Source organism: Montipora capricornis, chromosome 13 (assembly GCF_036669925.1).
Source record: "Montipora capricornis isolate CH-2021 chromosome 13, ASM3666992v2, whole genome shotgun sequence".
NCBI lineage: Eukaryota > Metazoa > Cnidaria > Anthozoa > Scleractinia > Acroporidae > Montipora > Montipora capricornis.
The window spans coordinates 30,299,911-30,313,550 of record NC_090895.1 but is presented as its reverse complement, the minus strand read 5'-3'; the positions used below and the strand labels follow the sequence as shown (position 1 = coordinate 30,313,550).

Here is a 13,640-nt window from a genome sequence, read left to right as displayed (position 1 = left end):
TTGATTCTGGAATGGTCCCCTCTTGAAAAGCGAGAACAGATTCTTCCTCTTTTTGTGTTCCTTTCGATGAAATCGGAACGTGCTTTCATACTACAGTGGGAACGAAATGGTCCTTTATTGCTAGAAGGGGAACCAAGAGAAAATGAGGGGACAGAGAAGGAGGTTCCCAGTCCAGCCCTTGGGATATGTCATGTCCACGAAAGTTATTTTTAGACGAGCGGAAGTCTTCCGAGACGTCCGCATGCAGGCCAACCTCGGTCCGATGTTTGAAAGAAAATATATATTCATCAGCCCTCCAAGTGCGCCATCATTTTCTCTTTTCACTAAGAACCTGAGAGCGAGGCAAGACTGCATACGGACGTCTCAGAAGACAGACTTCCGCTAGAACAAAGACTTCCACTCGTCTAAAAATAACTTTCGTGGACATAACATATCCCGGCCAACGCCTTGAGCCTCCTTCTCTGTCCCCTCATTTTCTCTTGGGGGAACCAATTGTTCCGAGTTCCGAATCACGAGCAGAAGAAATTAGTCCTTTATCTGTGATTTAAAATCAAATTGTACCAATAACGCGTTAATCCTTTGTCATTATTTGAAGAGCATTTGTTCCTACTCGTGAGTTGCCAAAAGGCTTTATCGTTACGTTGTGCGACAAGAAGAACCTTTGTTCTACATGGTGTCTCTTCGCAGCGCTTCGCTTTTATTGCTCATTTTCTGGTCATTCCTGAGCTGTTCCTGAGGAACAGTTGTTCCCTTTTTAGCCGTTATTTCTTTTCCTTGTAGATTAAGGAACCGTTGGATCGCGCTCATAACCAGACAGTAGGACAAGCAGGGAACAAACAAAGACAAAACAAATAGATAGACAAAACAGACAAACAGATAAACAGACAAACAAACAGACAATATAGGACAAACATATAAGCAGCAGTAAAATATAGATACCAAATTCAGAAAGTTAAAAGTCTTGAAAATTTAAATTAGACGAATTAAATAGAGGATAGGGGAGCACACTCCCAATACACCAGGCAGCCACACAGCAAAAGCCACTATGCATACCTACCACTCTAAGAGGAGCGTGCACAGCAGCCACACGTGCCGTCCAGCAAGCTAAGCACATGCATTGAGAGCGCGCACCCCTCTCCTGAATGCCTGAAGACTGGTCTTACTGCGTAGTTCCTGGCTTATCTTATCTGATACTGTGTTTGCCATACTTAACAGCACTTTCTCCTCGGTCTTTTAAGACCCTGAGCGTTCGTACGCCCGGAGTCGAACTCACGACCTCCCGCATGGTAGCCCGCTGCTCAAACAACTCGGGTGCACAGTCACAGAAAGGGGACAAAGAACTGTACTATGCACTTACCGGTAATCGAACTTGGACCCTCCTGAGCTATATTCCTGTGTCTTCACTACTACCGTCACTACAACGAAGAACATGCTCAACCCAACGCAGTTCTTTTCATTATTTACTTTTGTATAATAAGTCAAAAGTAGAATGAGGATCATCAATTTAATCTAGGTAAAAACGGATTCAACCTGAGAACGGATTTTATCACCAACACATGCAGTAGTGTAGTGATGAAGACACAGGGCCAGAGATCGGGAGCGTCCGAGTTCGAATACAGGTAAGTGCATAGTACATAGTTCTTCCTTTTCTATGTTGTAAAGTTGAGAGTGAATGGTGTATAAATACAGAAACCGGTGAAATGATACGAAACATAACTTAGATGTGTTGTGATGCGTAAGACAGAATTTGAGGGAAAGTATAGGTGTTTTCAGCTTTCTAGGGGGTCAGTTGATATAGCTTTTTAATCTAGGTAGAATGCATATTCAACCTAGGTAAACTGAAGACCACCAATTTAACCTAGGTTAAAACGGATTCAACCGGACCAGCACTCAGGGTGTTAAAACAACTGGGGATAAAGTACTGTCTTGGTAATTACACCCGCAAATGGTTAGACTTCCAAGTCTTTTCGGATAAGGACTGTAAACCGGAGGTTCCGTCTCATACCCCTTGTTGAAATCAAATAGTATGGGACGTTAAAAAAACCCCTCACTTCTTGAAAAGAGGAGGGGACGTTGTCCCCAGTGTTGTGGTCTGACCTAATCTGGTCGGGGGCATCTTTCATTTCCTAAATAAATTGTAAACTGTGTAACAAGCAGTCTGGTCAAAGTCCTCCACAAAAAGCATTGTAACTTAGTCCTGAAAAGCCCCGAGTTGGAGAGACTTATAAGTTCACTTCACTACTGTTGCTGAAAAATCATACTTCATTGAAACACCACTCCTCATTAAAGATACTGTCAAGGTCTATAAACCGTAGGCCCCGTCTCACAAATATATTCTACGTTTATAAGTTCCCTGTGGGACGTTAAAAAACCCACGCACTACTCGAGAAGAGACGATAGGGAATAAATGCCCTGTTCTCTCCAGCAGAAGTGGCTGGCTTGGCAGTGATTGATGTCTCTAAAAAAGCCTTGTGGTGTATGAGGCCACCTCTGAAGAAACAGCCATAAGTCAAAAAGGGACTTTGCCGAGTGCTGGAACACGTAGATGTAGATGTAGATGTCCATCCCTATCGGTGACCTCTTACTAAATTTGCTGTTTTCTTAAAATTGGTTGATACCTTGAAGCCATAGGGCGATTTGTGTCTTGGTCAATCAAAAAATATAATAATGCAAACCCATTGTGGTGACAGCTATTTCTAAAGTAGGTTCTTGTGATCTTAGCACCTGATGCGGTTTTCAGGCAAATTATTATTTAAAGACGACTAACACATATTATAAATTTAACAATTAGACAAGGCGTATTTTCTGATAGTCTAAAGAATGTAAAGGTTATCGTATCCCAATCATTAAACAAGGATCTCGTACGTCATAAAATAACTACGTATACCGGCCAATTTAAGCTCCCTCAGAAAATTTCGTTTAAAATTTTAGAGAGGTATGTTCTTAACCAACGAACGTTCTACTTAACAACGACTGAAATATGTTAGAACCTGGCCAATAGACCACTTTCATAAATGGCGACCACTTTTACATTCTTTTGTATTTATGTTAATTAGACCTACTGCCCTCATTTTGAAAGAAATATTCTTTTAAAAATTTCTCGACGTAGAGAGGCTAGAAAGGCTTATTAGCATTAAAACAAAAGAATACTTTATTTGGCCGCCATTATGAAAATGGTCTATACGACTTTAGATCTGGAAACACTACAACTGATTACTTGATAGCTTTAATTAATGGATGAGATAACGTTAGCCCTTGATGAGGGAAGATAAGCCGGATCCATATTTTTAGACCTAAGCTTAACTTCTTTTTAAGGCATTGACTCTTTGTAAGGCATTTGATGCAGGCAGCCACTCTATTCTCCTGTCTAAAGTTAATGTTTGGGGTAGGTTCTTATGAAAATCGGTGGTTTACGTAAGCAAAAGGAAGCAAAAAGTGTATGTCAATGGCGTCGAGTCAAATCTTCTCGTTACAAACTCAGGAGTGCAGCAAAGGGTTGATTTTGCAATTGGGTCACTTCCTTTTCTTAATTTGCATAAACGATATCGTTCAATTGTCATGGAAAGGAAAAGATCTTGATGTGCTGCTTCAGCAAATAAATAGAGGATATTACATGGCCGCGCGGAGATACGAAATTTCTCTTCGAGTGTTGAAGCATAAATTCTGTGGGACGTTAAAGAACTCCACACACTATTCGAGAAGAGTAGGGCATGGAGTTCCCGGTGTTGTGGTCTGATCTATGGATATATGGGTAAGGTGTTAATTGGGACGAAAGTTCTGTTTCTCTTCCCTACCACTCCATGAATTGTGGCGATTAAATTAAAATTAAAATTAAATTAAAGTTAAAGACAGCACTATTCCAACACCATTTTGCTCAGTATTAACCTTTTAAACTCTCTTTGTGATACGTGTATCACATTCGCGTTTTTGTTTCCTCTCTTGTATACGTAGTTTGCTTCCTCTTTTATCTTAAAAAATGTAGTTAAACTCAAAGGGAATATAATCATTTTATCTATATTGTTGCCCTTGTCTGTTCTTCCTTATGTTAGTCTTATTCAATGCCCTTTTAGCTAGTACGAACCAGAGGAAATAAATCTTTAAAATGAAAAAGATGAAAATGAACAATGTACAGTGCTGTAGCTCCTCCTGCAGAAATGGAAACAAATTTGCTTTTGTTTGCCGCTCAAGGAAGTTCAACGTCACGACTTCTTTATGCACAATGAAAAATTAAGCTTTATGTTTAAATGTCGCGTGTTTGCAATAATCCGTGATTAGTGGTTGAAATGCCGTTTTCCCTGGGAATTAGGCTAAAGTTAAACTCGAGGGAAAAGAACTAAAACTTACAGAGTAAAAGTAAACTAGCAATTACTTTGAAAACCAACATAAATGAGGAATTTTGCAACACAAAGTCGGGCCGTGTTACTGTAACTTTCGCGCTCGAATATTGCAAACTCTAACAACATCTACTTAAAAACTCACCTCAAAGATCACGTATCATCTTGACTGAAAACTTCTGTAATGCTGAGGCCGTCTCTTTTTATCTTTCTTGGCTTAAGATTTCGGTTAAAAAGGAGTAAACTATTTCGTTTCGCGTCAGAACTTGTTTTCATTACGTCTGCCAGATGGGAGCCGTTTGAAAAGTGGGCGCAGCTGCCTCTTCAGATCACGTGGGGTAAATGCTCCTCTTTGATTGGCTGTGATGTTGTTTTGTAATGCTTTGATTGGTTACCACAAAATGGCGGGAATTACTTGCCACTGGCATTTTTCTACAGTTCGAAATAAGAGAACTCCCGAGTTAAACTTCTAAACGAAAACCTTCCTTTTGTTAGCTTTATCGTTGGATAAAAAACAGTACTAGAGAATACTTCAAGTCAACGTCAAATTGCCCTCACAGTCCGTTGAGCAACATCTTGTTACCATGCGAGCAGTTGGTTTCTCCTACGCTTCCCGAAAAGAAACCACCGAAATTCTCAATGAGTGTTCCATGATTATTTACCTACGTACATTTTATCGGAAACTTGGCTCTTTTGAGAAAGGTTTATATATTTTATCCAGGGGAAAGCATCAAAGCAGGCGTAGCAAATGTGAAAGTTGCCGTTGGACGCGACGGCTGGTTTTGAAAGCACTGCAAACTTCCGATTATTTGATAGAAACTAGTCTTTATCTTATCCTTGCTTTGACACTGCAATGATTAATTCACCATTTATAATTATAATTTACTATGACTTTCCATGACTAACAATAAAATTCAATGACTTTCCAGGCCTGGAAAATGGATTTCCTAAAGTGCTACTATGACCCGGCAAAAAAATCAAGTTTTATTTTCCTTTGGATTCCTAAACTGTTACAGCGGTGATCAGTTACACGCACCCCTCAACACCTGTTTATTTCACTGGAATTTTTCCATTTTATGCACGGCCATTACTAACTTTAAAGTCTTGGGAGAGCTGGATCGTGGAGAAATAACGTCAAGATTCAATGGTTTAAGAACGCGATGCGCGTGTACGCGGCTAAATTAGAGTTTCGGGCTTTCAGCCTTTTAAACTAGTATAGATAATTAATAAACTGCGTTTACACCCTGAAATTTAAGCCAGTGCATCAATGACGTCACTTTTCCCTAGAACCAATCTTTTGATGTCCAATCAGTTAGTTTGGAACGTGAATAATGGTGGACCATGAAGTCCAAAACTTACGCTCAAAGTAAACAACCTTTGAATAAAAATCAAAGCTCAAACTTTTGCCTGTCAAGTGTTAGGCAATCACACTTTCAAAATCCGAAGAAAATAGAAAGCAATATTTTGATCACAGTAGCACCTTAAATTCCATGACTTTTCAGGCTTTCCATGACCCGTTCGAACCTTCAACCACGTTACCGGGGAATCTTTTTTTCATGAATTTTGGACAGTGTTCCAGGACTTGTGGTAGCAGAGAAAATAATAATAATAATAATAATAATAATAATAATAATAATAATAATAATAACAACAACAACAATAATAATAAATTTGAGTATATTGAACGCGCGCGCTGATTGGCTACTCAAACTCCGGTGTCCATTGCTATTCACCTCCGAGCAATTCGCGCCCGAACATATTGTAATCTTTGCAGAAATAAATGAATTGAAATCATCTTTTCGTGCTATACTATCTCACTGTTTTAGTATACACTAAAACAACTATTCACCAAAGTGGAGGTGGCTAGTTAACAACTATTCACCGAAGTGGAGGTGGCTAGCGGGGGATATTCAGCGAGCCGCGAAGTGGCGAGGTAAATATCCAACGCTAGCCACCGACACTGAGGTGAATAGTTGTTTTAGTATATACTAAAACAGTGAGATAACATACAGCACAAAAAATTAATTTGGATGTTTTCTTCACTTGTCACGGATGCAAATCGGAACGCCATTTTTCCCCGAGTTGCTCGGCGGTAAATAGCACAGGATATTCGGAGTTTGACGTGCCAATCAGCGCCCGCGTTCAACGCTATCCACTGTTTTAGTATATACTAATTGTAAAATATACGTGGACTGGATTTGAACCCGGAGTTTCTACCGCTTCTTTCCGCTTTACCACTGAAGATCAAGAAGTCTACCACAGAATATCGCTGCTGAAGAGTAATCAGGCCTAAGCCAGATTGATAATTTAGGCCAAAGCTGTAATTTTGAAATGTTTAACTTTGTCGTGAAGTTGGAAACCGACCTTTTGTAGTGTTTAATGTTGCTTGTTGACGAGTGATAATACAGCATTATCAAATAGTGTTTAAATATTGTCCCTGGGCAGCTAGCGGTGTGGTGGTCGAGTGGTTAGGTGACGGGTTAATCAACATTCCCAGGTTTGAGACCTATGTCCATACATTTGGGTTATTTTTTCGAACAAATATGATCATTTCCCATAATCCATATCAAGCTTTCAGTCTTCTAAATTCACGATAATAGTGAATTCAAAGCAAATTAACAATTCAGGATAATCGTGAATTTAAGGGCGAGAACGGATTTCTTTTCTCAACAACAAAGGAGGCAGAGAAGAGAGACCCTGGGAACAAGGTTGGCGAACCCGGCACAATTTAAGACGCATTGAAATGCAAGATATACATCTAAATGTTCCAGCATTCGGCAAACGAGTCTCTCTGAATTATAGCTGTTTCTACTGAACCAGTCATTTTGTTACTTTACAGAAATATTTACATTCCATTTTTTCTCTGTGGGTATCCAAAGATGTCAACCAGTGGAGGAAATCAGTCCTTTCATAAATTTTGGCCCGTTTCCTAACCCTAAAGGGAAAATATTAACTCAACTGGAGGACGTCTAACGGAAAGTCAGTGACATGACATGTTCATTTCAGTTCATAAACGACTGCTTCCGCTAAAGTATTTTCCTCTTCGTCGTTTGATTCACTTAAATTTTCACTACGATTGTCATAAGCTGCCTCCTCCTCACTAGAACTCAACCCTGAGCCATAGTCATTATTTTCAATACTATCGTGGTCAGACACCCCCTCGACCTCTTCTCTATTGTCCTCGTCCACTTCAGAGCGAGTTAATCGGCCTGTTGTCGAGGCTAGCTCCCATGCCAGATCGGTTAAAGTTGAACGATCAGCCTCGTCTTGGTCCGCCTTCTGTTCATCTTTGAATGTCTGATAACAGATTTGTTCTAAAAATTCATCATCGCTATCATCTGACCAATAAGAGGTTGGAGGATTCGGACTAAGTGTGAGTGGGGAAACAGTGGATACACGATGGATAAGGTTGTAGTTTTCAAAGCCATTGCATAGGTTCGGTTGTATTTTCAAAAAATCCACAATCCCAAAGTCATGAATCAGAGATTGATGATGCGGATCACTTGAAACTGGTTCAGCTACCGTAGACGATCTGGAGTCTGGCCTGTCATGGTTCTTTGCTGATAATTCTGGTTCAAGCAACAGAGGAATTACAGGTTCTTTATCAGTAGTAGTATCTGGCTGTTCTTTTTCCTCTCTTATCGGACTGCCTTCAATTGCAGTCTCTGATACACTTTCATGTGGTTTCCACAGATTCTGCGATAACAAACTCTTTCTTACAATATCCATGTTAACGGACGATGGCCCTAACTCTGCCCCGCTGTCACCACACGTCCTTCCTCTTGAGTTGTTGTCCACAACACCTGCCATGAAAAACTTCGACAGACCCATATGACATGGTTTAGGGCTCCACACACGTTTAAAGACATTACCGCTGAGTTTTTCTTGTGCAAGAGTCAGATGAGGCGCTGTATTACTAAGCCTTGGTGGTGAAACATCTTCCAAGTGCAATGCATCACTGTTAGCCAAAAAATGTCCGGACGAGGTCATGCACTCAAAACTGACTTTCGGCGAACGTGACAAGGATCTACTCTCGGGATGAGGCAGAGTATAATCTTCCTCGATAATACAGGCAGCTGTCTCTTCCCAATTTGAACCATGATCACCATTAACCTCTTCAATCGATAAAACACCTTTCGATTTGATGCACGTTTCTGTATCATATTGAGACATTTTCTTGTTTGGGGCACCTAAATTTTGGAATATTTCTCTGTAGTTTGTTCCCAGTTGGTTTTCAGTTCCAGTTTGTAAGTCATCTCTTGGAGATCTTTGTTTCGATATCACGCTTTCAAACTCCGTTGGATGTATTGACTGAGGAGTTTGCTTAGGGTCATGGTGTTTCTTCAATAACATGCGGTCGAGGTAGCTTAAAGACTTGTTAGGTCCAAAGGTTACTTTGAATTCTTGTTGCTTGGGAGGTTCAGGTGTGGTACTTGTCTCGCAGGTCGTGTCTGAAATAGTATATATAATAGGAACAAAATCAGCATCTAACCCTCTTAGCTAAATAACATCAACGTCATTATATTTGCCTTATTTTCATCTTCAAGTTTGGTGCAACAAGGATAAAGATAATAGGAGAACATGCATAGTTCGAATGATAAAATGAGAGGGCTCTGTTCTTATCAGCCCAAGATCATGCAATGTAGAAGAGAACAGAACAGAATACCTTTATTTTGACACGATAACAATAAAGCTGACAAGCTTGTGGGGTCGTGTGTAAATTAAAAAAATTTAAAAAATCTATTCACCAGCGAACATCAAATATGTACAATATTTACAGTGAATACAATCAAATATAAATAAAATCATCATTTCGGTACCGAACAACTGAAGCTGAAACTACGTTAAATTTAAAGTCTCTGAAATAGGATTTTGTCTTCAATGGATTGTACAGCTCATTCTGGTTTCTGTGTAAGAATCCAGGCTCATTTAAACAAATGGTGTTCCACAGGATTGCACCTCTATAAGCGAGGGAATCCTTCATATATCTAGTTTTTGACCTTGATACCAGCAGTGAATCATCTCCCCTTAAGACATAGCTGTTGGAACGTTTAGAGAAGATATCCTGGCAGGATCTCATTGTGCGCTTTATAGAAAAGCTTTAAAATATCCATCTTGTAGATTGAAAACAGAGTAGGCCACTGGTCGCCCTCCAGCACTTCACATGACGCCATATCCTAACGTAAGGTGAAGATAATTCTAGCTGCTCTACAGTGTAAACGTTCCATAGAACAGAACAAATCAAAATTTCTACATGCACCCCACAGTATCAAGCCATACTACACGGACGGTAAAATCACTTTAAAATAAAATTCGCGTGAAACCTTCGTTGGTAAGAACCTGGATGGTTTCAATAAATCTATGTTGGTTGCAAAGGTCTTCTTGGTTTCCAAAACATGTGGTATTCATGTAAGCTTACGATAAACCGTTAGGCCTAGTAAACGTGTTTTCAAGACCCATTTAACATGAGAGTCTCCCAAGAGAGGTTAGGGTTAGGGTTAGGGTTAGGGTGTAATAAAACAGATTTGTTTAGAACTCTTTGTGATAAAAATTAACTCTCTCCTGTTACAAAGACTCTTAGGATTGCACTTATGCAAGGATATACTTCGTATTCTGGGAGTCACATCAGTGTGAGAGAATGCCAAGGCAAATTGACTCAAACATACTTTTGCTACTATCTGTTGGGTTCCCTCCACCATTTTTCCTCCACTGCATAAGTGCTTGTGCAAAGGACTGTGCACTTTCCTCTTCATTGTATGAACCTTCCAAAAGGGAACCACCTTGCCGTCTTGTGGATTCACTGGACTATAATGCAACAAAGACAATCACAATCAATCATTTTACCAACCCAAGGAGGTATACATTATACAAACATAAGTCAGTATCAGCCTGTAAGTTATAGTGCTTATTGACCGGTTGATTCCAGCTATGCATTAGCCCCGGAGAGAAAAAGTGAAAAACTGGCCAGGGAGGAAAATGAACCCACAACCACTTTATTTTCTTTCTTTCTTTCTTTATTTCAACAGTAACCTTTTATACATTTTCCATTGATCCTTACCCGGAAAATAGCCTAGCTAATCGATGCAGGAAGGAAAAGTAAAAGATTACAATAATAGGGGTTGAAACAACTATAAAGAGAAGAGATGCAGTGTACACGAACATCAACATATTTAACTAAAATGACAGCGAATACATATTTTATTACAAAAGGTAGAATAAAACAAATGCATGATAGAAATTAAACTGAAAATTTTAAATTCAATATTTACTAAATATTTCAACTAAAGTATGCACGGCAACATAAGTATTATCTTGTCTAAAAAAAATCCAGTAGTCAATTCTGTAGGATATCCTTACATTTATATTTAAGTAAAGTAAAGTAAAGTACAGTAATTTTTTTCCTTTCTACCCACGTTTAGTATTCTCATTGTCACCCTCTCTGTATTAATTTTTTAAATTATCTTATATACCGGTATATTACAATGGAGACACCGCCGCAATTTACATTTTGCTGAAGAACGTTACAGGAGTAACTGAAACGTCCAAGTTATTCATCCTTTTTTAGCCAGAGTCAACTTTTACGATATTTTCTCATTTTATTAACAGAAATGCCTGGCTGAAGACCTGGGGCCAGTTGACCTGAAAGGTGTAATAACTCTATTCCAGGAATAAATGTGCTGGAATAAGGCATATTTATCCCTGCAATAGAGTTATTACACCTTTCAGGAACTGGTCCCAGATATTTTTAGATTTATATTAACTTGAAAGTGTTTTCCACCCTGTTTCCTTTCAAAATACTACTGTTGTGGCAACATGGACAAAGAACTAAGGTTGCCTTGTAAGCACATTCTTACCCTCAAGGAGTCCCTCTGAACTTGGAAGGGTACTCTGCAGGAATACAAAAAAAAAACAACAACATTGGAAGATTCAACTTTGCATTTAATTAAAAACTAAGGTAATGGTAGGCACCATATTAATTAATATTCCCTTCTTAACATTCAAAAAGCACAAGTAAACAATGACTTAATATACCTTGAGTGATCTTTGTAAGGTGATAATTGGGGCGTGGTATTGTTAATGGAGTTTCCCTCTTTTTCCTTTATTACCCCTCCTTTGCCCTGTGACATAAAAACAGAGAAAAAACATTCAATCACATATAATGCAGTTAAGGTGGCTTTATACAGTTTTCGGAAGAAAAAGATCAAGATCTTGAAACCTGTGAAATAGAAGCAACAGGACGGCTCTTCTGAAGTGTAAGTCACTGCAATTGATGTAAAATGTAATTTTACCCAAAAGATAAATACAAATCAGGGTAAAAATGCTAAATATAGTGATCAAGCTCCTGGAGGGGGGACTGGAAACTAGACATTTCAAAGGCCTTTTTCTCAAAAACTAACCATACAACCCCATCTTAAAATTTCAGTATTTCCTTAGCAAGAAAAATAATCATGTATGGAAACAAATAGTAAATCTGTCTGACAAATAGCAAAACGTCGATTTTCGTCTAATTTGATAACTGAAAAACTGCCACATAGATCTTTTTTTTTTAAATGTTGACGGTTTCGTCTTCATATTGTTTACTAATTACCAAAATTTTGACCCTGGTCAAACAGCTAAGTTCACAGGTACCCCAAGCTAACGATGTAATTTGAGCATCACGATAACTTAAAATTAGAAGCATTGTATGAGAATTTGCAAACGCGTTAGGAGTCGAAAATAAAGAACATGAATCGAACAAAAATGCCTTACGTTGTCTTCTTGATACCTTATCAGTGTTTTTGTGGCGTACTTTGGCCATTTCAGTGCTATTCCAGTGGGTTGTAGGTTCGCTGTTTTCGCTCTATATATTATATGTATGAGAGAGCAACGGTAGAACTAAAACTCCCTAGAATCGCACTGAAACAGCCAGAAATGCCAAGAACATACCCCCGGTACCACAAATAAGACAAGGAGGCAAGGTAAGAAATTCTGATGTATTCTTATTTCTATTTTAATGCCCTAAATAATGATCGCTAAATTCCCCATACAAACCCTCATAAAATTTCTGTAACCCAACGATTCTCTGTGAGCTTGGGGTACCTATGCTAGGTTTTGAGAAAAAAACTTTAAAATGCCTAGTTTCCAGTCTTCATCTTGGAGCTGGCTACCAATAGTGGAAGCTCCTCAACAACAGGAGCGTTGTGCCAGATATGGCCATTGGCATAGTTGGTGCACAAGGGTGTAACTGTAGTGTTGTAGATATTTTGCAGAAAAAGTGCATTTGTGGATCATTTTCAGCAGTTATTTCCACTTCCCTCCCTCCCCCTACCACTGTTTTAATAAGTGTAATGGGTGCCTGTCTCCCATGCTGCATGGGAGCTCAAGACTGGGTTGCCAGAAATCCCCAGCCATGGAAGCAGTCTTCATCTTGGAGCTGGCTACCAATAGTTGAAGCTGCTGGATGTCTGACAGGCACCCAACCTCTGCTAGTGACACACTTGTTCAATAGACACTTTTGTAATCATCTTTTCTTTGCAACAATCAAACTACATTTGTATTATTTTTAAAATCTACATGTCTTTCTTATGGCCACTGTTTATGGTTTTGTGAATCTCACAGCAACTACACCTATAGACACAACCTTTTGTCACACACCTGATCAATTGATTGAGTGTTGTGTTTCTTGAGAGCTCCCTTTTGATGAAAAGACATGAAGCAGCGCACACAATACTTCTCAGCACATTCCAAGCACTCCTTGAATCACCATCACAAAGGATGACACCATAATATTATTGTGAAACAAAAACAATGATATTAACAATACCATAGCAACAATGATGCTTCATGAAATTTAGAGTTTTGCACAAAAAAGAAGTGATCCTTGCTCTTATATTGTAGCTGGACAATTTAAGGACGGTGCCTACTATTGTTAATTTGCGCATATGTTCTGCGCATCTCCAGATATTCAGATTTCCTATCGGTACTGCTTACTAATGCTGGGATATTTTTGCGCAGTTAAAATTTATGCGGAGAAAGCAAAACTTAACAAGGGCTCTTGGAATCCAAAAAGAAAATTGGGGGTAACCATGCATTTTTCAGAGATAATTAAGCTTTAATTTGGAAAGGAATGCCATACATTGCTTTGTATTTTAAAGCTTTTTGCAGATATTTTTGACTAATTATCTTTGAAAAATGTGTGGTTACCCCCAATTTTCTTTTTGGATTTTAATAACACTTGTTGAGATCTGCTTTTCCCGCATATTTATAAACCCGTGCAAGAATACCTTTGAATTAGTAGGCACCGTCCTTAAGCAATTGTTTCTTCTA

The 13,640-nt window shown here is 38.9% G+C and overlaps 1 protein-coding gene across 1 annotated transcript in view; it reads right to left on the bottom strand.

Moving 5' to 3' along the window:
• Positions 1-6,686: 6,686 nt before the first annotated feature.
• The window catches only part of LOC138028644 (uncharacterized), a 26,051-nt gene continuing 19,097 nt past the window's right edge, over positions 6,687-13,640 (bottom strand). The window contains exons 6-10 of the mRNA XM_068876245.1: positions 12,969-13,067; positions 11,367-11,452; positions 11,189-11,222; positions 10,001-10,139; positions 6,687-8,785 (exon numbers count right to left, since the gene is read on the bottom strand). Of these exons, the coding sequence (XP_068732346.1) occupies positions 7,332-8,785; positions 10,001-10,139; positions 11,189-11,222; positions 11,367-11,452; positions 12,969-13,067 (1,812 nt within the window). The 3' untranslated portion in view covers positions 6,687-7,331. The remainder of the gene's footprint in view (positions 8,786-10,000; positions 10,140-11,188; positions 11,223-11,366; positions 11,453-12,968; positions 13,068-13,640) is intronic.